The 27,827-nt window shown below is 51.3% G+C and overlaps 1 protein-coding gene across 2 annotated transcripts in view; it reads right to left on the reverse strand.

Moving 5' to 3' along the window:
• Positions 1–513: 513 nt before the first annotated feature.
• KIAA1755 (KIAA1755 ortholog) overlaps positions 514–27,827 on the reverse strand; it is a 55,214-nt gene continuing 27,900 nt past the window's right edge. Inside the window, exons 6-14 of one of the 2 annotated variants that reach the window (XM_064382427.1) lie at positions 24,583–24,676; positions 23,591–23,677; positions 22,115–22,231; positions 19,833–19,931; positions 18,438–18,586; positions 15,274–15,412; positions 13,875–13,997; positions 12,584–12,805; positions 514–7,035 (exon numbers count right to left, since the gene is read on the reverse strand). In XM_064382427.1, coding sequence (XP_064238497.1) covers positions 6,937–7,035; positions 12,584–12,805; positions 13,875–13,997; positions 15,274–15,412; positions 18,438–18,586; positions 19,833–19,931; positions 22,115–22,231; positions 23,591–23,677; positions 24,583–24,676 — 1,129 coding nt within the window. In that variant the 3' untranslated portion in view covers positions 514–6,936. Of the gene's footprint in view, positions 7,036–7,414; positions 8,471–12,583; positions 12,806–13,874; positions 13,998–15,273; positions 15,413–18,437; positions 18,587–19,832; positions 19,932–22,114; positions 22,232–23,590; positions 23,678–24,582; positions 24,677–27,827 lie in introns of those variants that run through there. The other variant, XM_012455035.3, reaches the window with a different exon arrangement.

A 27,827-nucleotide genomic window follows, 5' to 3' on the forward strand; every position in this document is an offset into this window, starting at 1 on the left:
CACCTACCATGCAATTCACCCATTTAAAGTGTACAATTCAATGGTTTTTAGTATATTCACAGATGTGTGTAACCATCACCACAGCCAATTATGGAACATTTTTATAATCTCAAAAAGAAATCCTGTACCCTCGAGGGATCACTGCCATATCCTCCCACCTTCCCTATCCCCAGCCCTAAGCCACCACTAATCTACATTCTCTCTATATAGATTTACCTATTCTGGACATTTCTATAAATGGAGACATACAATATGTAGTCTTATATAACTACATAGTCTTTTCATTTAGCATAATGTTTATAAAGTCATCCATATTATTATATGTATCAGCACTTCTTTCCTTTAAACACTTTTTTTATTCTGGTAAAACATTTATCTTTTTTTTTTTTGAGATGGAGTCTCGCTCTGTCACCTGGGCTAGAGTGCAGTGGCGCAATCTCAGCTCACTGCAATCTCTGCCTCCCAGGTTCAAGTGATTCTCCTGCCTCAGCCTCCTAAGCAGCTGGGATTACAGGCACCTGCCACTACACCCAGCTAATTTTTTTTTTTCTTTAAATTTTTAGTAGAGACAGGATTTCACCATGTTGGCCAGGCTGGTCTTGAACTCCTGACCTTGTGATCCACCTGCCTCGGCCTCCCAAAGTTCTGTGATTACAGGCTTGAGCCACCTCGCCTAGCTAATTTTTTGTATTTTTAGTAGAGACGGGGTTTCACCACGTTGACCAGGATGGTCTCTATCTCTTGACCTCGTGATCCACCCGCCTCGGCCTCCCAAAGTGCTGGGATTACAGGTGTGAGCCACCGCACCCAGCCCTCTTTTCACTTTCTTGATAATTTCCTTTGATGTGCTAAACATTCTAATTTTGATGAAGTCTAGTTTATCCATTTTTACTTACATCGATTGTACTTTTGGTGTCATATCTAAGTATCTATTGGCAAATTCAAACTCATTAAGATTTACCCCCATGTTTTTCTCTATGAGTTTTATTGTTTTAGCTCTTATATTTAGGTTGTTGATCTATTTTTAGTTAATTTTTATATATGGTGTGAAGCAGGGGACCAACTTTATTCTTTTACATTTGGAAATCCGGTTGTCTCAGCGTAATTTGTTGAAGAGACTATTCTTTCTTCATTGAATGGAGTTGGGACCCTTGTCAAAAATCAATTGGCCATAGATGTACGGGATTATTTTGGGTTTCAAAATTCTATTCCTTTGTCCATACATTTATCTTTCTGGTAGTATCACACTGTTTTGATTCCTATACCTTTGCAATAAGTTTTGAAATGGAAAACTCTGAGTCTTCCAGCTTTGGCCTTCTTTTCCAAGCCATTTGGGCCCTATTGCAATCTGTTTTAAATTTGAGAATTGGCTTGTTATTTCTGGACAAAAAAACAGTTGGAGTTTTGATAGGATTACATTGAACCCATATGTTGCTTTGGTGGTATTGACATCTTAACAATCCTATCCATGAATATGGTGTGTCTTTCCATTTATTTAAGTCTTCTTTAATTTCTTTCAGTAATGTTTTGTAGGTTTCAGTGTGTAAATCTTTCAACTCCTTGGTTAAATTTATCGCTGTGTATTTTATTCTTTTAGTGCTGTTGTAAATGAAATTGCTTTTTTAATTTCCCTTTTGAATTGTTTGTTGCTGGTATATAAAAATACAGCTGATTTTTGTGTGTTGATCTTGTAACCTGCAATTTTGCTGAATTTATTAGCTGTAGTAGCTTTCATGTGGATTCTTTAGGATTTTTGAGATATAAAATGATGAGATCTGATCTTTTAAATATATAAATAGTTTTACTTCTGCTTTTCCATTTGGATACATTTTTCCCTCTTTTTCTTGTCTAATTGTGCTGTCTAGAACTTACAGTGAAATGCTGAATAGCAGTGCTGCAAGTGGGCATTCTTGTCTTGCTCCTAACTTCAGAGATAAAGCTTTTAGTCTTTCACCATTGAGTTTGATGTTGGTTGTGGGTTTTTCATAAATGCCTTTTATCATGTTGAGTAAGTACACTTTTATTCCTATTTTTCTGAGTGTTTCTTTTATCATGAAAAGGTATTGGATTTTGTTAAATGCCTTTTCTGCATTAATTGCGATGGTCATGTGGTTTATTTTCCTTCATTCAATTATTTTAGCATATTACATTGATTAATTTTCTTTTATGTTTAGCTATCTTTGCACTTCTAGAATAAACCCTACTTGGTCATGCTGTATAATCCTTTTAAGATGCTGTCATGTTTGGTATGCTAGCATTTTGTTGAGGATTTTTGCATTTATATTCATAAGGTATATTTATAAGGTTAGTAATTTTCTTTGTGATGTCTGTATTTGGCTTTGATATCAGGATAAAAGTGGCTTCATAGAATAAGTGGGGAAGTAACTTCATTCCTTTTTAATGGCTAAATAATATTCCATTATGTGTATATACCATATTTTAAAAACGATTAATAGCTGAGCAACATTTGGGTTGCTTCTACCTTTTGACTTTCAGGAATAATTCTCAATAAGCATTCATGTATAAATTTGTGTGTGGATATGTTTTCATTTCTCTTGAGTATATACCTAGGAATGGAATTATTTGGTCATATGATAACTTGATGTCTAACAGTTTGAGGAACTGGCAAATTGCTTGCCAAAATAGTTGCACCATTTTACATTGCCACCAGCAGTGTATGAGGGTTCTGATTCCTCCACATCTTCAACACTTGTTATATGTCTTTTCATCATAGCCATATTTGTGGATGTGAAACAGTGTCTCCTTGTGGTTTTGATTTGCATTTCCCTGATGGCCAGTCATGCTGAACATCTTGTCATGTGCTTACTGACCATCTGTACATCTTCTTTGGAGAAAAGCCTATTCAGATCCTTTGTTCATTTTAAAATTTATTATTACTAGTGTTATTATTTAGTTGTGAGAGCTTTTTACATATTATTGATACAGAATATTATCTTTTATGGACCCATGCTTGCAACTCTCTTCCAAGGTCTGCCCTGGAGCTACCGGACCCTGCTTTGTGCCACACGATTCTACAGAAAGCCTGAAGCGCCCTGGAGGTGTAAAATATCCTCCAGAGTTCCCCCAGGCAGTCAGGCAGAGGCTGGAACTTGGTCTGAAATTGCACCTTGGCTTCCCTCACTTCCCTATTCTGCTTTCCTTCCTGGTTTCTTTTGTGATCACCTCTTCAATGAATCACCTGTACCTGAATCCTCACCACTGGGTCCACTTCTGGGAAACTTGACCTCAGAAAGAACTTGTAATGGCTGAGGAACTGAAAGCAAGTTAGTGCTTCTGGAACTCAGAAGACATGGAGATTGAGATGAAGCTGAAGTGGAGGGCAGAGGCTGACGACACAGGGTTTGTAGATCACGGGAAGGTTGGGTTTTTATCTGGAGAGCTGTGGGGTGCTATTGTTCAAGGTTAAGCAGGGCGGTCATTATTTTACATTTTGAAAGACTCCTCTAGTTTCTGGGTGGATAACAGATGAAGGGGATCCAAGCAACTGCAGGAAGACCATTGAGGACCTTGTTATGGTTGTCTGGGGCTAGAGACTGGAGACTGGGATGATGGTGAGGAGGTTGGAGGGAGAGAGAAGTAGAAGATAACAGAGAGATCAGGAGAGTGGATTTACAGGTTAAGGGGAGGTTCGAGGACAACTCGCAAGTTTCCAGCCTGGGTGCCTGGACGGATGGTCAGTGCACAGAGAGGGAAGCAGGATTGGGAGGGCAGGTCAGAGGTTCCACGTACAAAACAACACCAATTTTCCTTCCCTGGTCTGACCGAATGCCTCCATTTCACAGATGGGGAAAGGAGGTCCTAAGGAAGTGCATGGTTACCCAGAGTTCCCCAGCATGCCCCAGACAGAGGGGAATGGGGCCCCAGAGTCCTGCTGCCTATCCAGAGCACTTACCCTGCAGGGGGCTCTCTGGCTCTGGCCTCAGAGAGCTATTTTCAGCTGGAGTTTGGGACCAGGCAAATTTGTCCTGGGCTAGAAGCCAATTCACAGCCCCTGGAGAGCAGAACATCTCTGCTTTATGAGGTCAGACTATATTCTGACCCCAGCCAGCCACCCTGTCTGGGTCTAGAGTGGGTAACAAGAGTGCACAGGGGTGTGAGGGGCCTACCTTAGAGTGGCTGACATAACACAGGCTCATCCGCAATCCTGGGGTTGGCATTGATTCAGAACCAGGTCCACGCCCTGCACCTTCCCCTTCTCGGCCCCTTTCCTGGCTGTGTGACCTTGGGCAACTCATTGCCCCTCTCCAGGCTATACTCTTCCCATCTGTAAAATGGGGACATCTCAGTATGACTTCTGTGACCCAAAGGGTTGTAGTAAACATCAGCTGGGAAATAGATGGACAAAAAAGTGCTTTGTGAACTGTGAAGTGCCTAGACTTCTATCTGGGCTCCGTCCTATCTCTGCCCCACATACTGCCCAGCAGTGAAAAGTCTTTTCAAAGCTTTGTTCCTTCACAAGATGGCTACTTCTCTGGAAAGGAAGAAGGCTTGGTGCGGAACACAAGGATCCAGAGATCTTATTTTCCTGACCCAGCAGGCTTGACAAGGACAGATGGGAAAACTGAGGGGCACCCATCTACTCAGAGGCACTAGGCTGTTAAGCCTGGATTCAAAAGCAGGGCTCTCCAAGATGAGAAAGAGCCTCATCCATCCAATCCCTCCATTGGAAAGTTGGGGTAAACTGAGCACCAGAGAGAGGAAGCAACCTGCCAGGGGTGACCAGGCCATCAGCAGCAGGGCAGAGTGGCACCTGAGATGCCAGACTTCCAGGCTATGACCCTCCTTCTTCCCCTTGCCTGGCAGTCTTCCCGTTACAGTGGGATGTTCACAGGCACATCACTGGATGACTTGGGGTTCCTTGAAAGCCCATCTTCTTCCATCAGAGCAGACCTCAAACTTTGTTGAGAAATCCCAAGGAGAGGCACTGGCTACTGCCTCTTCAGCGCAGCCTCTCAGAGGCTGAGGCTTTGCTGATTCAAAGCTATGTCATCACTCATAGGGAGTCTCTGGGGGAGGCCATGCCATGCCCCTACTGTGGGCAGGTTTGGGCAAAGCCAATAAACTAGGCCCAGGTCAAGTCCAGCTCTGCTCCTCACTGTGGCACTGGGCAAGGTACCTCCAAACCTCTCTGAGTTTCAGTTTCCTCCTCAGTAAAATAGGGTGGAATCAGTCCTCATGGTACTGTAAAGCTTTTAAAGGAGTTAGCTCAAAGTTAGGCACAAAGAAAATGCAAAAGAAATGTTAGCTGTTATTAGGCGTTATTTTTATATATTGTTACTCATGATATTTCGTTTCTACATTCCCTTCTCCCTCAGGGGACGCTGTGAGGGGAGAGATTGTTGGGGTACAGTTCTTTCTGCAGACAGAGGGATGCACCAGGTAACCTTGGGCACTCCTGCCGCCAAGGATTCTTAGATAACCCATGCTCCCTTTGCCCCCCTTCCTTCCAGCAGTAGCTGTGGTCTCTCATAAGTCAGTTTCCATCCTGGCACCCCAGGTTCCCTGGCTCCCTGCCTGTGGTCCCCACTGGCTGGATGCTGTTGCTATGGCAACAGCATTTTTAAGCACCTTCAGCCCTCTCTGAGGCGACAGGCATGGATGGAGATGGACTGATCCAATGCCTCATGCATCCTTAAGCCTGTCTGGATGGAAGGCAGGGAGTGGAATGCAAGAATCACACCTGGCTGTGGGTGGGGGCGGCTCAGGCCCCAGCCCTGGGTGTTCCCCAAGTGCACCCCCACCCCGCTGAGTCACAAAGGAGGAGCACTTGGCTACAAATGCAGATTCCAGCCACCTGCCAGCCCCAAGAGTTTGCTGTAATGTCTGGGATAGGGTTCCCTAGGAAGCGGCCTTTTGATGGGCTCTGCTCCTGGCCCCAGGCAGGCCCTAGACCACACCTGCGGAAATTTTGAGTCTTGGAAGATTCCTGAAGCCATTTTAGGTACTGAGTGTGACACTCTTGGCTGGGACAACTCCTGAGAAGCCCTATTTGTCCTCCTATGCCTGCCCCAGGCCTGCCTCTCTGCCCTTCACAGCCTCATTGCAGGGGACATGTGCCCCCAGCCTCTTCCTGGAGCCAGGAAAATTCCGGGCTAGGCGACCAAGAGACCACTTCAGTAATGCAGCCTGCTGCAGAGATGGGACAAACACTTTCAGCTTAATGACACTCCAGAGAGACGCTGGCAGGGGCCACTCCGGGCAGTGTGAAGCTTGGGGCTTCTGGATGCTCCATCTAAGATCCAACAGATAGGCCCCTTCTCACGGTCTCCAACCACTGGGACCTAGCCAGCCCCAGAACCCCAATGGCACTGGGCCACAGAGGCTGTGCCTCTTTAGGTGGACATTGGACAGGGAGGGGGACAGAAGACACTGAGTCCAGGGAGGCTTGGTGGAGAGGTGAGAGAGACAGGGGATTCTCTCTGGAGGACAAGGACAGGATTCCATGGGGTTCCTTGAACTTGGGAATGAAGGCCCATGCCTGCTGAAGGAGCCTCCTGAGACAGGGAGCACAGAAGACAGGCCCTGCCCTTCTGAGCACAGGAGCTGGCCCCCAGCTCCACGAGGCGACTCTCTTTGCCAAGGCCAGTGGAGCTAGCTGTGCCTGCCGTCTACAAGTGCCAGCTCCTGAGGGCTGGCAGATAAATGCCTTGGGTGCCTCACCCCTCGGGGTGTGCCAGGACTCCATGCTGTCTTTCAGAGATGGCCAGCAAGATCCAGCTCCAGTTGCCAACATGAACATTTCTTTGAGGGTGGGGCACAGCGGCTCATACCTGTAATCGCAGCACTGTGGGAGGCTGAATCCAGAGGGTCGCTTGAGTTTGAGACCAGCCTGCCTAGGCAACATAGCAAGACCCCATCTCTACAAAAAATAAATAATAGCTGAGCATGGTGGTGCGTGCCTGTAGTCCCACCTACTCAGGAGGCTGAGGCGGGAGGATTGGTTGAACCCAGGAAGTTGAGGCCGTGATTGTACCTCTGCACTTCAGCCTGGACACCAGAGTGAGACCCTGTACTCTGAAAAAAAAAAGCAATTTCAGCACTTTGGCGGGCCAAGGCAGGAGGACCGCTTGAGTCTAGGAGTTTGAGACCAGCCTGGGCAGTGTAGTGAGGCCTCACCTCTGAAAATAAAATAAAATGAATTTTTAAAAGTGATTAAAAAAGAAAAAATTTACTTGACAACATAGCTTCATTCTTTACTCCCTTCGCAGACTCACCTCCTACACCCCCAGCAGTGGTTTCTGGATCAGCACCGAACATACTGATCCTAAATCCTTGTCTCAGGGTCCATTTTCATGGAACCCTAAGACAAGGAACCACTCCTGAGTCTCCCCAAGGATTCTGTATGAGGGCAACGCTGGCCCTCGTGCCCTTGGGGAGACCTGTGTATGTCTCTGAGTTGCAGGTGGGTGTCTGCCTGCCTTTGAGGGAGACTCCAGAGGGGTCTGTGCCCACAGGTCTTTCCGTGGCAATGAGAGCCTGGAGGGATGGAGCCAATCACACACTTTATTGCGCCCCAGTTCTGATGCCCACTCTTGCTATTCTGCATGGGCAAGGATCGGGTCTTCCGGGAGTTTTCTGGAGCCAGGGGCAGGTCAACAGTTCTCATCCTCCTAGCAGAGGCAGAATAGGGTAAAATTGGAGCTCCATGGCCACATCTCAATGGGACTAACCACAGCTCCCGGCTACCCCTCCAGCTGGGCCCCATCCCAGCGCCCCTGGAGGCTGGTGCCACTGAAGGGGAGGGTCTCAGCTAGAAGGAGGCAGGGGGACTTGTCTGGGGTGAGTCCTCAAGGGATGTCTGTGAGTCTGTCCCTTCTGAGGAGAAGCTGCCCTCAGTGGGGTGAGGGAGCTGGCTCTGCCTGGGGGGCTGCTGCCAGAAGGTGGTGGCAAGCAAAGGCTCGCGGGCAGGGTCAGGGAGCTCATGTGTGCCTTTGCTGTCTTCAGCCTCTGCAGCCTGGCCAGCTTCCTGGGGCGGAGAGTCTACCTGGAAAGTTCTGTTCTGTTCCCCTCTGGGGGCCCCAGGAGGCCAATGGGACTTCGGCAAACGGTCCATGCCTAGTGAGTCTAGTGGGGGAAGGTCCCACCTCCCCTTGGAGGTGACCTCTCCACTCAGACCCTGGCCCTTGGCTGGTGCCCCTCTTCGTTCTGGGTGCGCCGAGCGAGCAGTGGGAGCCTCTGGGCATGAGCAGTGGGCCAGTGCCTTCTCCAGGAGCATCCGGATCTCCTCATGCCTTAGCTGGGCCTCCTCCCACAGCTCCTGGCCCAGGCCCACCCGGCTCAGGGAGGCCACCTGCAACCCCACCGCCGCCAGCTTCTCAGCAGGGAACTCAGACGCCAGTCGCTGCAGGTAGCGGTGGAGGCGGCGCTGGTCCCCGGGACTGACCCTTGGGGCCTTGTCCAGCCTGAGCTGGGTCATCAGGTCCTGACAGTCCATGTGGAACCAGGTCATCTGGGGGACAAGAAGAGAGGGAGGTGGGGGCTCAGGCTGGGACTGGGACCGTGGGGGACTGAATTAATAAGTGCCCAATGTCAGGGTCCCACTCAGCTTGGCCATGATCTTCACTGACCACGATGACCCTGGTTTCCCTCTTTCCTGGAGTGCACACACCTGCCATCTGGAAACAGCCCCCAAGCACCCTTAGGATCATCAGATAACCTTCTTTTTTGTTTTTTGGTTTTCTTTTGAGATGGAGTCTCACGCCATCACCCAGGCTGAAGTGCAGTGGTGCAATCTCAGCTCACTGCAACCTCCACCTCCCAGGTTCAAGTCATTCTCCTGCCTCAGCCTCCTGAGTAGCTGGGACTACAGGTGTGTGCCACCACGCCTGGCTAATTTTTGTATTTTTAATAGAGATGGGGTTTCACCTTGTTGGTGAGGCTGGTCTCGAACTCCTGACCTCAGGTGATCTGCCTGCCTCAGCCTCCCAAAGTGCGGGGATTACAGGCTTGAGCCACTGCGACCGACCCATCAGACACCTTCTAATAGACCTATGGGCCAGCAGGGACTTCGCTCTCTCTGGGGCTCAGTTTCTTCTTCTGTAAAATGGGAGTTGCACTAGATGATCATGAAAAGCCTTTCGAGAGGTGAAATTCCTATCTGTGGTTGTATTAACCCCTGCGAGTTTTGTGAGGGAGGAGTCTGGCTAATGTTTATTGAGCACCACCTGTTTGCCAGGTTCTGTGTGTCTCATGTAGGATCGCACTGAACTGTACTATCAGCCCGCTTCACAGAGAAGAAAACTGAGGCTCAGAGACGTGAACTCACTTGCCCTAGGTCACACAGCAAGTCAGGGAGGAGCTGGGATTCCATCTCAGATCTGTCCTCCAAGAGCCTCCGTGGGCACAGGCAGGGGTGTGCCCTCGCCGTCACACCGTGAGACTGTGAGCTATGCCAGGCCCGCAGGTCCCCTCACTGCAGCCGAGCCTCTGCCCCATTTTGTAATTCTGTCTGTCCCCGCTTCCCCCAACAAAATGTCTGCAGACTGCAAAGAAGCCAACACTTTCACAGCAGCTCGTGAAAAACATAATCTTTCTCTCCATTAATTTAGAACCCGACAGCGAGCTGTTAGGCTGTAGGGATTGGAGAACCCATTTTCTCCGAAGAGACCATCTTTCCACGGATTAAGGGAACTTGTCTTTAGATAAATGGCTTCATATTCGTGCAAGCACACGGAGCTCATGGCCGGGAAAGAGCTCCATAAATCTCCGTTAGTGGCACCACTGTATTATTATTATTTAGGACCCATGCTGCGGCTCACGCGTGCCCACCAGGGGCGGAGGCTGGTGCTGGGCTGTCCCATTGTCTGTCTGTCCAGGACTTGACCTTCCAGGCTAAGCTGGACGGTGATGGACAGCACCTCAGAAATTGATCTTGCCCAACCCCTTCTGGAACAGATTGAAATTCAGGGCCAGAGAGGAAACAGGGCCAGCCCAGATGAAACCGCGAGAGCTGGACTCAAAGCCGAGGTTCCACCTCCCCTGTATGACTCTGGGCCTGGCACAGACACCACCTCTGCACAGGCCATCCCCAGACTTCCAACTCTCCTGACTCCCTGCAGAGCTTCCCTGAGCCCCTGTGGGCCAAGCGTGCACCAGGCACAGCTGATAGAGCCGGGGCCAACTCGGACCCAGTCTCTGCCTCGGGAGCTCGCCTCACAGGCACCGTGCAAGAGACAGGTGCGTGACGAGCACCAGGACAGCTTCAGATCAAAGTGAGCACCAAGAAGTGATGAAACAGGGTGACGAGAGAGAACAGGGAGTGGGCGGTCAGGAAGGGCGTCTGCAAGTGGGGATATGTGAGCTGAGAGCGGAAGAAAGACAAGAAACCAGCCGGTCAAGGGGAAGAGCTTTCCGGGCTGAGGGAATAGCACGTGCAAAGGCCTCAGAGCTGGAGCATGTTTGGTTGATCCAGGAAGGCCACTGGGGCTGAAATTGGCTGAAATCAGTGGGCAAGGCAAAGAAGCTTCCAGATGTCCGAACCCTGGAGGCATTCCTCTTCCTAATGATAATATTGTCTTTTTTTTTTTTTTGAGATGGAGTTTCGCTCTTGTTACCCAGGCTGGAGTGCAATGGCGCGATCTCGGCTCACCGCAATCTCTGCCTCCTGGGTTCAGGCAATTCTCCTGCCTCAGCCTCCTGAGTAGCTGGGATTACAAGCACGCACCACCATGCCCAGCTAATTTTTTATATTTTTTAGTAGAGACAGGGTTTCACCATGTTGACCAGGATGGTCTCGATCTCTTGACCTCATGATCCACCCACCTCGGCCTCCCAAAGTGCTGGGATTACAGGCGGATAATATTGATGTTAATAATAATTCTGAATTTGAACAAAGCCCTGTGCCAAGGGTTACTTCCACTGAAATCTCTTACCCCGGCAAGGCTGGCAGTAGAGCCAGATGGTCTGGGTTTGCATCTCTGCTCACTCAGATAGCTGTGTGACCCTGTGTGAGTTATCTGACCTCTCTGTTTCCTTATGTGGAAATGGGCATAATAGTAGTACCTGCCTCATAGGATGGGGTGACAATAAAACGATATGTGAAATGACCAGAACGAGGCCTGGCTCCTCATAGGAACTACATGGCCATTAACTACGGTCTCAGCAAGGAGCTGGGGCCTAGAGCGGGGAACGCTGCGCCTGAGGTCACAGAGCTCAGCAAGGACATGCAGCCCCGGACTCCAAGGCTCGGAATCTGCCTGTGTTGTGCTCTTAACTGTACACAGCTGGAACTGGGGGAGCCCTTTGCTGCCACCACCGACATCTACTCCCTTGCTTGCTGTCCCAGGAAGACAGAGAGCACCCTGTCCTCCAGTGCCCCAGGCGTGAGGTGACCGGGCTCCCTCCTGCTGCTCTCGGAAGCAGCCTGTGATCGCTGTGGCCTGCATGCCAGGCTGGCCTGACAGCTGGGAGGCTGGGGTCAGGTCTTTCTCATACTCTGTCCTTGGTGGCAAGTGCCAGGGGCAGCAAAGGGCACCGGGCCTGGGCCAGCCATGGGGGTCCCCGTCGGACCACACTCTCCCAGGCTGCTCCTTTGTCCCCATAGACCTCAGTTTTCCCATCAAAAAAATAAAAACAGAGATTTGGCTACATGAATTTAGGATAGGTGGCAGCTCCTAAATCAAATCCTGCTTCACCACTGCCCTCTATGGGCAGTTTTCTCATCTGTAAAATGGGAACAATATTGGTGCCTGCCATCAAAGAGGTATGATGAGAATGAAGTCAGGTCAGGTGTGCGAGGTGCTCACAGGAGGGTCTGGCGTGATGTACACGCTCACAGATGTGCGCTGCCCCCACCACAACCCATCATCAGCAAGCCTGCTTGAAGAAGGGAATCTGCCATCATTTCCTATCTCTTTGGGGAAGCATATAAGGCATGTCACAGGCACTATGGACACACCTATGTTCAAATCTCACCTCTTCCCCTTCCCAGTGATTTTTTTCTGTCACGAGACTTGGGAATGAATCATGAAGAGCTTCAGACTGTGTCTAGGTATCCCTGTCCCTGCCATACCCCAGCCAGGGGATCAGTGGTGGTGGTGGGTGTTTGTGCAGGTGGGTGGGGGGCTATGTCTAGGTATCCAAGGGATGGGTGAGTGTCTATGCAGGTGGGTGGGGGGCTGTGATAGGTATCCCTGTCCCCACCATACCCCAGCCAGGGGATCGGGGTGTCTGTGCAGGGGGGTGGGGGGCTGTGTCTAGGTATCCCTGTCCCCGCCATGCCCCAGACAGGGGATTGGGGTGTCTGTGCAGGTGGGCGGGGGGCTGTGTCTAGGTATCCCTGTCCCCGCCATGCCCCCAGCCAGGGGATCAGTGGTGGTGGGGGGTGTTAGTGCAGGTGGGCGGGGGGCTATGTCTAGGTATCCAAGGGATGGGGGAGTGTCTATGCAGGTGGGTGGGGGGCTGTGATAGGTATCCCTGTCCCCACCATACCCCAGCCAGGGGATCAGTGGTGGTGGGGAGTGTCTGTGCAGGTGGGTGGGGGGCTGCGTCTAGGTGTCCCTGTCCTCACCACAGCCCCAGCCAGGGGATCGGGGTGTCTGTGCAGGGGGGCCATGGGGCTCACCCTCTTGTAGAAGCGGTGCAGGTGGAGCAGCGTCTCAAGGTCCGTGCGTTGCCGCTCAGCTGCCATGTAGAAGTGGGTCAGCTTAGCCTGGAAGGCCCGCTGGGTGGAGGCAAAGGCTGCCAGCTCTGGGAGCTCTGCTCCTCCTGCCTCCCCGGCTCCTCCAGCTGTAGCTCCCAGCTGAGCCGCCTGCTTGGACAGCTCCAGGCCTCGGCGGTACTGGGCCTGAGAGGGGAGTGGGGGGGGGGCATGTACTCAGCTTCAGCCTTGGCTGGGGCCTCCCTCAGAGGTCGGCAACCTCCAGCTGCCCTGCGGCTGAGCCAGGAGACTTTCTGAGCTTCAGTTTCCTGATCTGTAAAATGGGGACCCTAATAGCACCCGCCTCACGGGGCTTAGCTCCTGGTGAGGATTTAACAAGAGCAGTTATCAGCCGGGCATGGTGGCTCACACCTGTAATCCCAGCACTTTGGGAGGCCAAGGCTGGTGGATCACAAGGTCAGGAGTTTGAGACCAGCTAACCAACGTGGTGAAACTCCATCTCTACTAAAAATATAAAAGTTAGCTGGATGTGGTGGCAGGTGCCTATAATCCAGCTACTCGGGAGGCTGAGGCAGGAGAATTGCTTGAACCCGCGAGGCAGAGGTTGCAGTGAGCAGAGATTGCACCACTGCACTCCAGCCTTGGCGACAGAGTGAGACTCCATCTCAAAAAAAAGCAGTTATCATGTGTCTGGAAGTCTCCAGGCCCTCGCCGTGGCAGTTCACTTTGCCTAGCCAGGCTCTGCTTAGATGTCCCTCTGGAAAACTTCTCTGACCCCAAAGGCTCCTGCTCTGAGTCCCTGCGTTCTCCCTTTCACATTTGCCCTTTCTGTGCGCGTTTCCCTGTTTGTCCCCACCCCCGCCCCTGCTCCCCACTGGCCTGGGAATTCCTGAGCACTGATACGGGCTGAATCACTGTGGCCCAGAGCTTGTCACATCACATCATGTTGATGCAGCTTCCCTCCCCGCCACTCCTGGCTCTGTGAGGCTGAGTTATTAGGTTTAGGGTAAGGCCTTGGAAACTGCATTTTAAGAAACCCTTTGTGGGACGGGGAATATTGTCCGGCTTGGCCATCTGGTAAGGATCCTAGAAGAGATAACGTCTCGGCTGAACTCTGCAATATGAGCTGGTTCTTTCACTGTCTCTGCAACTTTTCCTGCTCTTCCCACCTCCAGAGCTTGGCCCTGGAAGTGCCACCCCCTCTAATGCCCTCTCCATCTGCTCCAGTCCCGCTCCACCATTGTCTGGCACGCACTGCAGCCTGGAGGAAGAAGTTCTCAAACTCTGCTTGGGCTTTCTCCACTGTCTTCAAACTTCCATCCTTGGGGGTCAGCGTTTGCAGGCACCTGCTTCCTTCCTGCTCCATCCAGTCGCTGACCTGGGGCAGGAGAGGCAGATCTGGACATGAGGAGCTGCTAGGAGACCTCCCTTGTCCAGCTCCACGACTTCCTGGGAGGCTGAGGTCTTCTGTCCTCACACATTCAGTGGCTAGGCCTGTGACCACTGGCTTGGACTGAAACCCTCCCGATTCTGGGCATGGGAAGAAATGACCTGGGGAGGGGAATGCGTGGTCATGTTCTTCAAAGTGGGACCCGAGAGGGTATCTGGCCTGGCCAACGCCCTGCATATAGTGGCCCCTCAGTGCACACTGTTATCTGAATGAAGTCACAGGGTGGTGAATTTCAGGCTACTCTAACCAATCAGTGATGCCTAATCTTAAAAGAGGTGGCCTCAGGGGTGAGGAGTCCCTGTTCGTGTGTGTGCGCATGCGCACCTGCAAACAGTGTGGGAGAAAAAGCTGCAGGCTGCAGAGGGAAGTTTATGGGACCGCTGGAACTCACCGTGTGAACCTGGCAAGCCACTCCCCCTTTCGGGGCCTCAGTTTACTCAGTGGTAAAATGGGGTAGACATGAAGACTCAACGAGAGACAGAGAGTATAAAACGGCTCTCGACGCCCTGTGTGGAAGTTCTGTTCTTATCCTGGGGTATTAAAGAGCCCATTCACTCATGATCTTCACAGACCCAATGTAGCAGGTCCTAATACTATCCCCATTCAACACATGAAGACACTGAGGCACTGAAGAGCAAAATATCTTGTCCAGGGCCACACCACGAGCAAGTGCTGGGCCAGGAATGGGCCAGGGCTGTCTGATACAGGGACATGCCTGCCCCACGGCTCCCAGCAGAAAGGAATGTATTGGTTCTTGGCACCGGCAGTCAGGTGAAGCCATGCCAGGTGTGGGTTCCAGAATCAGACCCCAGATATGCAACCACAGGCAGGTGACACAATGTATCCCAGCCTCAGTTTCCTCATCTGTGCAGTGGGTGAAATCCTAGCACCTTCCCCACATCACCGGTAAGAGATGAAGTTGGAAAGCAACGATGTTCACAACGGCTCTGGCCCAGGGCTTGGCAGGGAGTTGGCGCTCAATAAGTGCAGCTCTTGCAGTTGGGTCTTCACCCACTGAGCACTTATTGAGCACCATGTCATGTGTCATGCCCCAAGGATGCCTGCCTGGCTCTTGAAGGACTGCCAGCCTGGTGTCCTTTCTCCAGAGCAAAGCATCTGGCTAGGGCTGGGCCTGGAGTCGGGGCTCTCCTGTGGAATGCGGCCAGGCAGAACCCCCATGCCCTAAGCCAGCCTCCCCTTTCACCTGGTGAATGGTAGCTTCCAGGCGGCCCAGGCGGATGCGGAGCTCCAGCTTCCCCAGGAGGCTGTTGGATGCAGTGACCAGAACATGAAGCTGCTCGTCCACAAGGCTGTATAGGGCAGTGGCTGCGGCCAGATGGCTCCTGGGAGGCGGGCGGAGGTGAGAAAAGGCCCGTGCTGCCCTCTTCACCCCGCTGTACTCCCACCCCACACAGGCCTGCCCCTCCATCTCTGTGGCCCCAGCCTGGGTTTCCAGCTAACTTGCTGTGTGACCGTGGGCAGGTCCCTGCACCTCTCTGGGCCTCAGCCTCAGCCTTCCATGGGACTAGGAGGACAAGAGGACACAGTAGGAAGTGAAATGACCCTCTCCCTTCCGTAGGAGGCTGTGAAGCTGGCCAGACAGATCTGGGTTCAAAGCCCAGATCTGCTACCTTCTAGTAGGAGGCTCTGCACAAATTTCTCAACCTTTCTGTGTCTCTGTTTTATCTTTTGTGAGGTGGAGATAATCACAGAACCCACTTCATAGTATGGTTGTAAGGACTGAATGATTTAATGACCTGGCTCTCAACCGTAGCTGTACATTAGAACCTGCCCTGGAAGGTTTAACACATCTCAATGCCATAGGCCAGTGAAGTCGGGCTCTGAGTTGAGCCAAGACACTGATGCTTTCTTTTCTTTTTCTTTCTTTTCTTTTTCCTTCCTTCCTTCCTTTCTTTTTCTTTCTTTTTCTTCTTTCTCTCTCTCTCTCTCTCACTCTCTCTTTCTTTGACAGAGTCTCACTCTGTTGCCCAGGTTGCAGTGCAGTGGCGCAATCTCTGCTCACTGCAGCCTCCGCCTTGTGGGTTCTAGCAATTCTCCTGCCTCAGCTTCCCGGGTAGCTGGGATTACAGGCACATGCCACCACACCTGGATAATTTTTGTACTTTTAGTGGAGATGGGGTTTCACCATGTTGGCCAGGCTGGTCTTGAACTCCTGACCTCAAGTGATCCACCTGCCTCGGCCTCCCAAAGTGCTATAGGATTACAGGCGTGAACCACTGCGTCTGGCAGAGACACTGATAGACCTCAGGCGGTTCCAGGGCAGCCAGGGCAGAGAACCAACACTCATGCGTGCACAACACTGAACACAGCGCCCAGCGCACGACGTTTGTCAAGTCAGTGCTATTTCTATTGCCATGGTTGGAAGTAGCTGCAACACACCCGCTGGCCCTGCCTCCATTTCACAGATGGGAAAACTGAGGTCAAGGGAGGGGAACCAACTTGCAGATGGCAGTCTGAGTTGGAACCCCACCCAGGGCTGTTTGTGCACCTATTTTTAAAAAATGCTCAGAGCCACAAGATACTAAGGAAGAAGTGTGGATGGGATTTCAGGCATGGGGATACTTGTGTGAAGGGAGGAATCTCAAACCCTGCCCTGCCCGCCTCTGCTCTAAAGGCTCTGCCTTCAGAGGGAAAACGGAAGAGAGAAGATGGAAGAAAAAGCTTGCCTTCCCGGAGGGTGCCTCGCTCTGCCTTCGCCTCCCCATCTGACTGCAGCTCCCCACAGGTCGCCACCCTTCCAGGGAAGAGCTGTGGCCCAGGGTGCATGAACGGGATAGAAAAATCTCTGCACGCCTGGAGAGGGAGGGACGGAGGGACAAGGACTGCCTGGGGCTGCAGGGACCTGCCGCAGAAACACCCAGAGCAGCACGTGTGGGACCACAGTGCCCCCTGGTGGAGTTGCTGGCAGCTGCGGGTCTGCGGGGCGTCGGGTGGACAGGAAGGGCCTGGGCCGGGCAGGTGAAGATGAAACAGGCTGAGAAAGACAGTGCGAGCCCCCACCAGGCATCAAGGGGCAGGGAGATGACCCCACACCCACTGCTGCCTGTGTGTCCATCTGTGTGAGCCTGCTCTCAAGTCTAGTGCAGCACTTGGGGGTGTGTTCAAGATTCTGGGACCAGACCACCTGGATTCAAGTCCGGGCCCCACCACATCCCAGCTGTGTGACCCTGGACTAGTCACTTACCCTCTCTGAGCCTCAGGTTCCTCCACTGCAAAATAAGGATAATACTTGCATCTACTTCAGGAGTGAATTAAACGAGTTGGTATTTGTAAACCCCTGAGAAAAATGCTGGACACATACAAAGTGCTATTTAGGTCTTGGTTCTGTAAACAAAATGTTCTTAAAAGCTCATGCGGCCGGGTGCAATAGCTCATGCCTGTAATCCCAGCACTTTGGGAGGCCAAGATGGGTGGATCACCTGAGGTCAGGAGTTTGAGGCCAGCCTGGCCAATGTGGTGAAACCTTGTCTCTACAAAAAATACAAAAATTAGCTGGCTGTGGTGGCAGGCACCTGTAATCCCAGCTACTAGAGAGGCTAAGACAGGAGAATCGCTTGACCTGGGAGGCGGAGGTTGCAGTGAGCTGAGATTGTGCCACTGCACTCCAGTCTGGGCAACAGAGCAAGACTCCGCCTCAAGGGCAAACTTTGCCCTTGACTTTGAATATAAGTAGCTGTGTTCTAAGAGGGAGAAAATATTTGCAATTGCTGACCAATTTAATGACTGACTTTTCCCTATCCCCAAAATTGAAGAAAGCTGGGACTTTCTAGGAATGTCTGTAATTTATTCTGGTTCTGAGACCCCTGAGATACCATGAGGTTCTCACAGGTGTGTTTGAGCACCCTACCGGGGAAGGCAGGGCCAGGTAGGGGTTAAATGCCCAGATGACCTGGCTCAAATCCCTGACCAGCCGCTGCCTAGCTGCTATTTCCCTTGGCTGAGTCTCAGTTACCCATCAGCCATTGGACAGCGTGGACCTCACAGAGTTCTTGCCAGAAATTAACGAGACAGGTCCTTGCAGGGCCTCAGCCTGGTGTCCGGGTCAGAGAAAGTGCTTAGTCCAAAAGGGTGACCAGAAATGGGTAGGTGACATCCACCAATGCCCATCCCAGGCTCAAGATGGTTGGGGCTGAAGGAGGGGAAGCAGAGAAGGGACAAGGAAATTGCCGGGGCTCAGGGTGGGTTCCTCTGACCAGGCCTCAGCCTGGGATACAAGCCCTGCAGCTACTGCAAAACTGGGTGCCCTCAGGGCTCAGCTATGTGTCCCCTAGGTGGGGTGGTCCCAGCTCCAAGCTCCTGGGCCAGAAACAGGATGGGGTGGAAGAGGAAAGACCTGGATGTCTGTACCTCACATCAGGGCTGAAGTCCAGCCTGCTGGCATCACGCTGCAGCCTGGCCAGGGTGGCTCCACCTTCCCGCTGGAGGCCCAGTAGACCCGGGTCCCTCAGCACAGCCTCCATCAGCTCCTTGGACTTGCTCAGGCACCTGGTGGCCTCCTGCCAGTGTAGGGAGGTGCCCTGAGACCCCATCCCCACTCTCCCTCTGCAACCTTCCAAGGCTCCCCACACCCAGACCGAGTCCAACTCCCAGTTTGGCATTCAAGGTCCTCCAGAAAGTCTGTCGTTTCTATCTCAAAAACATCCCCTCTAGCCACGCCCCCTCTCATCACCATGGCAACCTCACTGGTCCACCCTCCAGCAAGCATCTCTTGCTGGGACGCCCATTCCAGTCTCCGCTCATCTTCCTGCTGCCCTCCGACTCCTCCCACAGTCTGTTCTCCGCATGGCAGTTGAACAGGTCTCAAAGTGAAAATCTGGTGACTCCTGGTTTAAAAATTTTCAGTGGCTTCCCTGCAGGCTTAGAATCGAATCCCAACCTAACTCTTCCTCGATCCAGCCTCTGCTGCATCTAGAAGCTCCCCCCATGCTTCTCTCCACTCATTCTGCTCCACACTGGGCTCCTTGCTACTCCTGAACACCCAGGTATAATCCCACCCCAGGGCCTTTGCGTGTGTTTTCTCCCTGCTGGGAGCACAGGCCCCCGCAAAGGCAGGCTCCTTCTCAAACTTCAAGCCTCAACTTAGATGCCAGCTCTTCAGAGAGGCCTCCTCCTTCCCCATTATTCCCAATCTTACTTCCATAGGACTTGACACAATTTGGAATGACATAACCATTTATTTGCTTTTTTTTTTTTTTGAGACAGAGTCTCGCTCTGTCACCCAGGCTGGAGTAGCAGTGTCACAATCCCGGCTCACTGCAACCTCCGCCTTCCGGGTCCAAGCAATTCTCCTGTCTCAGCCTCCCAAGTAGCTGGGACTATAGACACCCACCACCACGCCTGGCTAATTTTTGTATTTTTAGTAGATTCAAGATTTCACCATATTTGTCATATTGGTCAGGCTAGTCTAGAACTCCTGACCTTAGGTGATCTGCCCACCTCGGCCTCCCAAAGTGCTGGGATTACAGGCGTGAGCCACCAAGCCCGGCCTTGTTTGCTTTTTAAACTACCACCTCTGCCACTGCACCAGGAACCCCGAGAGGGCAGAGACAAGTCAGTTTGCCCCAGGCTGATCTCCGTGGTAGGGCACAAAGTGGGTGCCCTCCAAATATCAGTCAAGTGAATGATGAAAAACAGGGACAATACCAGGCTCCCCCTTGTCCCCCGGCTGTCCCCTTCTTGAAGCCCTTGGTCCATGGAGTCTGGGGTGTGGTTTCCTTCCCACCCACTGTGCTCCGGGCTCACCTGCATCCCCCCAGGGGGGTCAGCCTTCTCAAATTCCTCGATGGAAGCTTGTAGCAGGGAAGAGGCCTGGTGGAGCTCGGCAAGGAAGGGGTCCAGTTTCTGCAGGATAGAGGACCAGAGTGGGGGTGTCAGCCCAGGGTGGGCCGGAGGATGGCTCTTCCACCCCAGGAGTGCACAGGGGAGGTGGGAGGCAGTGGTCTCAAACTTTAGGTGTATCAGAAGCATCTGGAGAGCTGGTTAAAACACAGACTTCTGGGCCAGGTGCGGCGGCTCATGCTGGTAATCCCAGCAATTTGTGAGGCCAAGGCAGGTGGATCACCTGAGCTCAGGAGTTCTCAACCAGTCTGGGCAACACAGTGAAACCCCGTCTCTATTAAAATACAAAAAATTATCCAGGCGTGGTGGCGTGTGCCTGTAGTCTCAGGTACTCGGGAGGCTGAGGCAGGAGAATTGCTTGAACCCGGGAGGTGGAGGTTGCAGTGAGCGGAGATCGAGCCACTGCCCTACAGCCTGGGCGAAAGAGCAAGAGTCTATCTCAAAACAAACAAACAAACAGACTTTTGGGCCCTCCCTCTGAGTTTCTGCTTCTCCTCTGGGTTGGCGGGCGCGGGGCAGGGCAGTGCATGGTAGAATGTGCATTTCTAACATGTTTCCAGGTCTTGCTGATGCTGATGGCCTGGGGGACCACACTTTGAGACGCACTGGTATTGAGTATGAGTGAGGGAGAAGAACGCAGACAGGCCTGAGCAACTCCCAGGCCGGTGGGGATACCATGGGGTAAGGGAAGGAAGGGGGCAGAGTCAGGGGAGCATTCTCAGCTGAGTCCCAATTCAGCCCAGCTCCTTCACTTACAAGCTGTGAGACCTTGGGCAAGTTACTTAACCCCTCTGTGTCTCTGCTTCCTCCTCTAAAGTGGAGATCACAGTAGTTTCTGCCTTATACGGTTGTGTGAGGATTAAACCCAGTAATATATGCCAGGCACTTAGAACAGAGCCCAGCCCACACTGCGTTTATTACCATTCTCAGTTTTATATAGTGGGTCTAGAGGTAAGATTTCATTTCAAGGAAAGGGTTTAAAGCTACAGTACAGTCAAAAAACCAGTGGATTCATTGGAGGCTTCTGGAAGGGGAAGCTAGGAGGCTGGGGGACAAGCAGAAAAGGAGATTGTCCAGTATGTATCTTTTTGTACCATTTGAAATTTGAAGGCACTTATTGCCTATTCAAAAACACAGTTTTAAAAAGATACCCAGGCAAAAAGGAAATAAGCCACCGTGTTAGGCTGTTAGTATACACCAGTGGTTCTCAACACAGGGTGGCTTTGCCCCCGAGGACATTCGGCAATGTCAGGGGACAGTTTTTGATTGTCATAATTTGTGGGGTGCAAAGAATGGGTAGAGCAGGGGATGGGGCCAAGCATGCCGCACCGTTTATATTTTTAGATATGGGGTTTTGCCATGTTGGCCAGGCCGGTCTCAACAAAACAGAATTGCTCAGCCCCAAATGTGAACAGGTTAAGGCTGAGGAACCCTGGTTTACAGAGAGCCCTGGGTGGGCATTAATGGGCATGGGTTTCGGTGTGGTTTGAGCCTACTTTTTGTTTTTTTGTGAGATGAAGTCTTGCTCTGTGGCCCAGGCTTGAGTGCAGTGGTGAGATCATGGCTCACTGCAATCTCCACCTCCCACGTTCAAGCGATTCTCATCCCTCAGCCTCCTGAGTAGCTGGGACTACAGGCATGTACCACCACACCTGGCTAAATTTTTTCTTTTTAGTATTTTTAGTAGATATATGGTTTTATCATGTTGGCCAGGCTGGTCTCAAACTCCTGACCTCATGTGATCCATCCGCCTCTGTCTCCCAAAGTGCTGGGATTACAGATGTGAGCCACAGTACCAGGCCCTCTATATTTATTTTCAGTTAATATAGATATACCTCTCATGTGCCAGACACTCTTCTAAGCTCTTTACCCATATTAACTAAATTAATCCTCATAAAAACCCCATAAGGAGGTACTATTATTACCCCCTATTTAACTGATGAGGAAATGAAGGTGCAGAGAAGGTAAGTAACTTATCCACGATCACACAGCACAGCTGGGATTGCAACGCAGGCAGCCCGGCCTCAGAGCCTGAGCTCTTAATCATTCTACTCTGTCCCTCCATTGTAAACATTTGTTGAGTGACTATTTTTTAGCGTAGTAGGGTTGATGGATCCATGGGGCAGAAGACTGAAGAGAGGAAGGGAAGGAGAGGGGCCGGGCCTAAAGGCCATGATGGCAAACACCTGGAAGAACTGCACCCACTCGCCGTGGCAGTAGGGGAAAGGGCCTCCCAGGGCTTCGGGCAGCTGGCTGGGGTCCACGTGGTGGCTGAGGGCCTTCAATGAGGTCACCACCTCCACCTGCAGACCAAAGAATCAGGAGAACCAGGAGAACCAGGGACTCAGTGTGAGGACAGTCATTTTAGAAGGTCCTGCCCAGATCCCCGCCCCAGCACCAGTTCATCTCCCACAAGTAAGGTTGACTCCAGCTTTAAAAGCTGCTTTGTGGGCAACCAATCTTCTCTGGAAACTCTAACAAATCAAAATTCAGAACCAGACCCGGGTTAAGGAATGGCAAATAAACAGCACTCATACTGCTCTCTCCTAGGGCCTGTGCCCAAGGCAGACATCATTAATCAATCACAGCACTTGTTTCCTCTGAGCTCAGCTCTTTCCCAGCACAACTGTCCGGGCAATCACACAAACTGATTGAAGTTGGCCCTTACGATGAAACTTCTTTGTAATCTTTGCGCAGTTCGCTGATGAGCCACCAAGAGCTGCTTCCTTCTTGGGGCTGGTGAGAAAAGTCACTAAATCCCAACAATGTCCCCTAAGACATGGAAGAAGAACTAGGTGACTGCTTCTCCCAGGCAGGGAAATTTGGGTTTATGCTGGGAATAGCTCCAGATACCTAGGCGTGGGATTTGGTGGATTCTGTGGGTTTTTTGGACCCACCTGATATTCCTGCTACTCAAAGTGCGGTCCTAGGACATGCTGGAAATTCAGAATCCCAGGGCCCATCCAGAACTACTCAATCAAAACCTGCACAGTGACATACTTCCCCAAGAGATCAGTAAGCACTTTGAAGTTGGAAAAGCACATCTCCAGCCTACAATGTGCCTCTTCACCAACCAGGAGGAAGGAGACTTAAAATCACATCCCGAAGTGGGACGGAGGACTGACTGCCCATACTCATTACTGTGATGTGTGGCACTAATTAAAGGGAGCTGCAGGCTCGTTCCTGCAAAGTCCCACTTCAGTTCCACATCTGTATTAATTAGGGTGAGAAATACAGGAAGAGCAGGTCTGACCACAGTGTGTAAAAGGCACCGGAGTCAGGAGACTCCAGCTCTGCATCTAGCTTGCTATGTGGCCGTAGGCTTCAGTTTCCCCCTCTGAAAAGAAAGGGAGGAGGGATGCACCAGATGAAGCTTTTCAAATAGGTTTCATGCCATGTGCAACTCTCGATCATGTGGTGGCACCCACCAGGAGTTGCTAGGATTGCCAGATAGAGGTCATTCTGTGACTGATTTGACAATGCCTGCTACGGAGCAATACTGGGGAGTGGTAGCGCTCACCCCTCATATTAACTGCCCGACACTAGATTATTTCAAGGCCTCTTCTATCTCATGAATTCTGCAGCTCTTCCTCTCCTTAACCCCAGCTCAGCTCGAGCCCAGCAACTCCCCTCCTCAACCACCCACCCTGCGTCCCCCTCACCTGGATGTCAAGTAATGTCTGCAGCTGGAGAGCCGCCTCCTTCTCCCCCAGGAAGAGAATAGCTCGGATGGAGGCTGGGACCTGAGCCTGTTAAAGAGAACCACTGCAGAGTTGCTTCTCCCAAACCTTCAGGGAGCCTCACACACTTTGATTTCCTCCTCCATCCCCTGTAAGATGCAGGCAGATGGGCCATAAGGACAGAGTGGGGTCCCCCCATGGCTGGGATCTTTGTATGTTATGTTTGGGTCAGGAATCGTTGGATGGATGTCATGACAGCAAAAGGTTCAAGCTGTGTTGCAAACCTTTCTAGATGACCCGCCCCTCCAGGCATCTGTTTGTCCATCTACAAATCGAAGGAGGTCCGACCATAAGGTAAACAGATGCAGAACCTCTACTGACTCTGCTGCCCATAACGGCTGGAGAGGAACCTCTTCTCTCCTCCCTTCTCAGCTCATGAGGTTTATGTGATCGAAGTCTGAGCCAGTCAGTGTGTTACATTCACCCCCAGGCTACAGGGTTGGGTGTGCAGGGACTCCTGAACCAACTGTAACTGAGACACAAAGACACTTTTGCTGACATCTCTGGGAAAATAATCTCTTACTCTTTCCTAATGGATTTAAAGGAGAGACCAGGTGAAGTCAGAGCTGCTGGGAGCCATTCTGCCACCAAGGGGCGTGGGGTGGCTATGTGAGAATGGCATTCTCCCAAGAGAATGGGGCCAGAAATGGAGAGAGAGGAACCAGGTTCTAGTAACAATATCTGAGCTACTGGATCAAGCCATACTTGAAGCTGGACTTGGCTCCTGGACCATCCAGTGACATGAACCAATGAGCTCCAAGCTTGTCAGGGCTGAGTTTTCTGTTGGCTGTGGTGAAAGTCCCTGCCTGAGAGTCCTGGTCCCAGCCCTAAGCACCCCCGGGCTCTGTGAATGTCAGGAGGCCCCTGGTGGATCCCAGGACTTACTAGGCTAAGGCTGTCCACCTCCCACTCACCTGGGTAGCCTGCAGGGCACTGACCAGACCAGGCTGTGGGGGCTGTTTCCTGGCATCAATCAGGACCACCAGCCCCTTGGCTTTATCTTCAGGCCTGTGGGTGGTAAACAGAATTGGCAGTCTTGCTGGATGGCCTAGTGGAAGGTGAGAGAATCTGGCTGCTAGAAGCCTTGATTTATTGGTAAACTCTTCATTCTACAAGACCAAGTTCCAATGCCCCTTCCAGGAAGCCCTCCATGGTTCTTCTCCAGGCAAAGCCCTTTGCCTTCTCTTTGGTGCTCCTGCAATACCTCAGGCAGCCCTGGTTTATAGCCCTGCTATTCCTAATTCTAGCAACTAACCCAGGTATAATGGGCGAGTCACTTGGGACTCACACACTCTTTTTGTGTAGGCAGAATCCTTATTTTGTTCATGAATCCAACTCCCTTCAAAAAGCCATGTTCCCCCAGGGCCTGGCTTCTGATTGGTTGAGGCAACAGTAGTGACCCAATTCCTCTGGCCAGTGATTGGTTTAGATGGGGGAGGGTCATGTGACATTTCTGGCCAATGAGATGTGAGGGGAAGTTTTCTGGGGAAAGAGGCTTCTGGGAAAGACATTCTCTCCTTAAAGTTCTACAAAGAGTTATGAGGCAGAGACATAGAATAATACATTTCCTTAATATACAAAACATTTTGACGGGAGTATCTGTTGATTGCAGCCAAAACACCCTTACAGGTTCAGTCACATTGCAATGAGCTTACAGTGGGCCACTTTTCAGTGACTATCTTAGGATTTTCAAACTCGCCCAATTGTCAAGACTTGTTAAAATACAGATTCCTCACCCCACTGCTCCCCCATCCCCACCCCTGTAGCCATCTGGACAGCGGGTACAGGGTAGGCCAGGGAATCTGTGTGGTTCCAAGCACCCTTGGCCAGTCTGATGATCAGGCAGGATTGAAAAATAGCCCCCAACTGCCTTCAAGCCTTATAACCCAGTCAGTGCACAGATAACACCCGAGGTGGCCCAGTGGGAGGATGGAGCTGTGGTGCTGCCATTAGTACCTTGTGGGCTGGGCAAGCTGTTTCATCTCCCTGAGTCAATTTAATCATGATAGTACCAGCCTTATGGGCTGTGGTGAGGACTGATGAATTCATTAGTGTAAAGCACTCAGTGTCTGCACAGCGTAAATGGGATATGAATATCAGCTATGATTATCCTAGAAGGGGAAATGGAGGCACAGAAAGGCCTAGTGGCAGACAGTGAGAGGGGACTCTGGGAGGTGATTTTAACTCTCTGACTTTATGTCCTCGCCTCCCTCTGGCGATGCCCATGCTGGACAGTGATTTGTTTCCAGACCTGTCACTGCCACCAACCTGGAGGCCCTTAGAAGTCAGGGCCCTATGTGAGGAGCCTCTGTCCCTAGCACCATGTGGCATGAAGCCAGGCCCAGAGCAGGGGCCCAGCCAATGTGCATTCAGAGCACAAGTGGAGAAAACCAGCTCAGCACACAAGCACCCAGTATAAACTGCACGCCACAGTTTACACCCCCACACCCCCGCATCCCTGCCACTTGTGCCCAGTTTGGTCCTTAGAGCCCTCTTGGTCATGCCCTTTATTCAGGCGAGCCTTAGGGTGGGGACATTATTTCCCCATGGTTGCATAGCAAGTCGGTGAGATCCCAGAGCTCTGTTTACCATACTAGTCACTTTTTTTGTTTGAGACAGAGTCTCGCTCTGTCACCCAGACTGGAGTGCAGTGACGTGATCTCAGCTCACTTCAACCTTCGCCTCCTAGGTTCATGCAGTTCTCCTGCCTCAGCCTCCTGATTAGCTGGGATCACAGACACGCACCACCACGCCCAACTAATTTTTGTATTTTTAGTAGAGACGGGGTTTCAGCCAGGCTGGTCTTGAACTCTGACCTTGTGATCCACCTGCTTTGGCCTCCCAAAGTGCTGGGATTACAGGCGTGAGCCACTGCACCTGGCTGCTAGTCACTTTATAGCACAGAAAAGGGGGTCCCATCTCCCACTCAGTCCAGAAAAGCCATTCCACCTTGGACAAGAAAAAAAAAATGTCACTGGCCAGCAGGTGGCAGTGATGGCTCCAGTGGGATGGGATGCATGAAGAAGGTTCCAGAGGGTTCCATCACCTTCCACCACTTACCCTCAGAAGCAGACCTTTAGGTTGAGACCTTTGGGGATTATTAGTTAGTCCTGAGCAGCAACCACTCTAAGACTGCCCTGGCTGGAGGCTGAGTCCCAGAAGAAAAGAGGGTGCTTCTTCCCCAGCCAATCCATTACGTCTGAATGGTGGTGGGGGGAGGTGTGTTAGGAGGAGCGTGAAAAATCAGCCTGAGTCCACTCATCATTCACTCACTTACTTACCCACTCATTCTTTCACTCTCTCATTTATTCATTTACTCATTCACCCTTTCCTTTAATTCAAATATTTGTAATTCAGTTGACAGCTCAATTATCACTTCCTCTGGGAAGCCTTCCCTGATTTCCCAATTGAAATTAACATCCCCTATTATTCTCACTCTACAACAGTGGTTCTCAAAAGTGTGGTCCCAGGCCCAGCACTGTTATCCTGGTGACAACAGTATCCCCAGGAAATTTGTTAGAAATGCAGATTTTCAGGCCCTACCCACCCCTCATCTACTGAATCAGAAAATCTGGGGGATGGGCCCCTGCAATCTGTTTTAACAGTCCACTGGGTGATTCTAATGCATCCTCAAATTTGAAAACCTGCTGGGCGTGGTGGCTTATGCCTGTAATCCCAGCACTTTGGGAGGTCGAGGTGGGCAGATCACCTGAGGTCAGGAGTTCGAGACCAGCCTGACCAACATGGAAAAACCTCGTCTCTACTGAAAAAATTAGCTAGGCGTGGTGGCGCATGCCTATAATCCCAGTTATTTGGGAGGCTGAGGCAGAAGAATCGCTTGAACTCAGGAGGCAGAGGTTGCAGTGAGCTGAGATTGTACCATTGCACTCCAGCCTGCGCAACAAGAGCGAAACTCTGTATCAAAAAAAAAAAAAAAAGTTGAAAACCACTGATCTACAGACATCCCTCTTCTCTTCATCACACTGACACTCCTGAAAGTTTCTTGGCCATGGCTTGTTTCTTGCACCCTGTCCGCCTCTCCCACCAGCCTGGCAACCACCCGATGGCAGGGACCGAGCCTGTCTTGCTTTCCCCAGCGTCTGTCTGGGGATGGGCTCTGTGAACAGAGACTGGATGGAAGGACATGGTGCCTCTCCAC

Source organism: Aotus nancymaae, unplaced genomic scaffold, assembly GCF_030222135.1.
Source record: "Aotus nancymaae isolate 86718 unplaced genomic scaffold, 86718_ANA_hifiasm-v0.15.2.pri h1tg000029l, whole genome shotgun sequence".
Taxonomy (NCBI): domain Eukaryota; kingdom Metazoa; phylum Chordata; class Mammalia; order Primates; family Aotidae; genus Aotus; species Aotus nancymaae.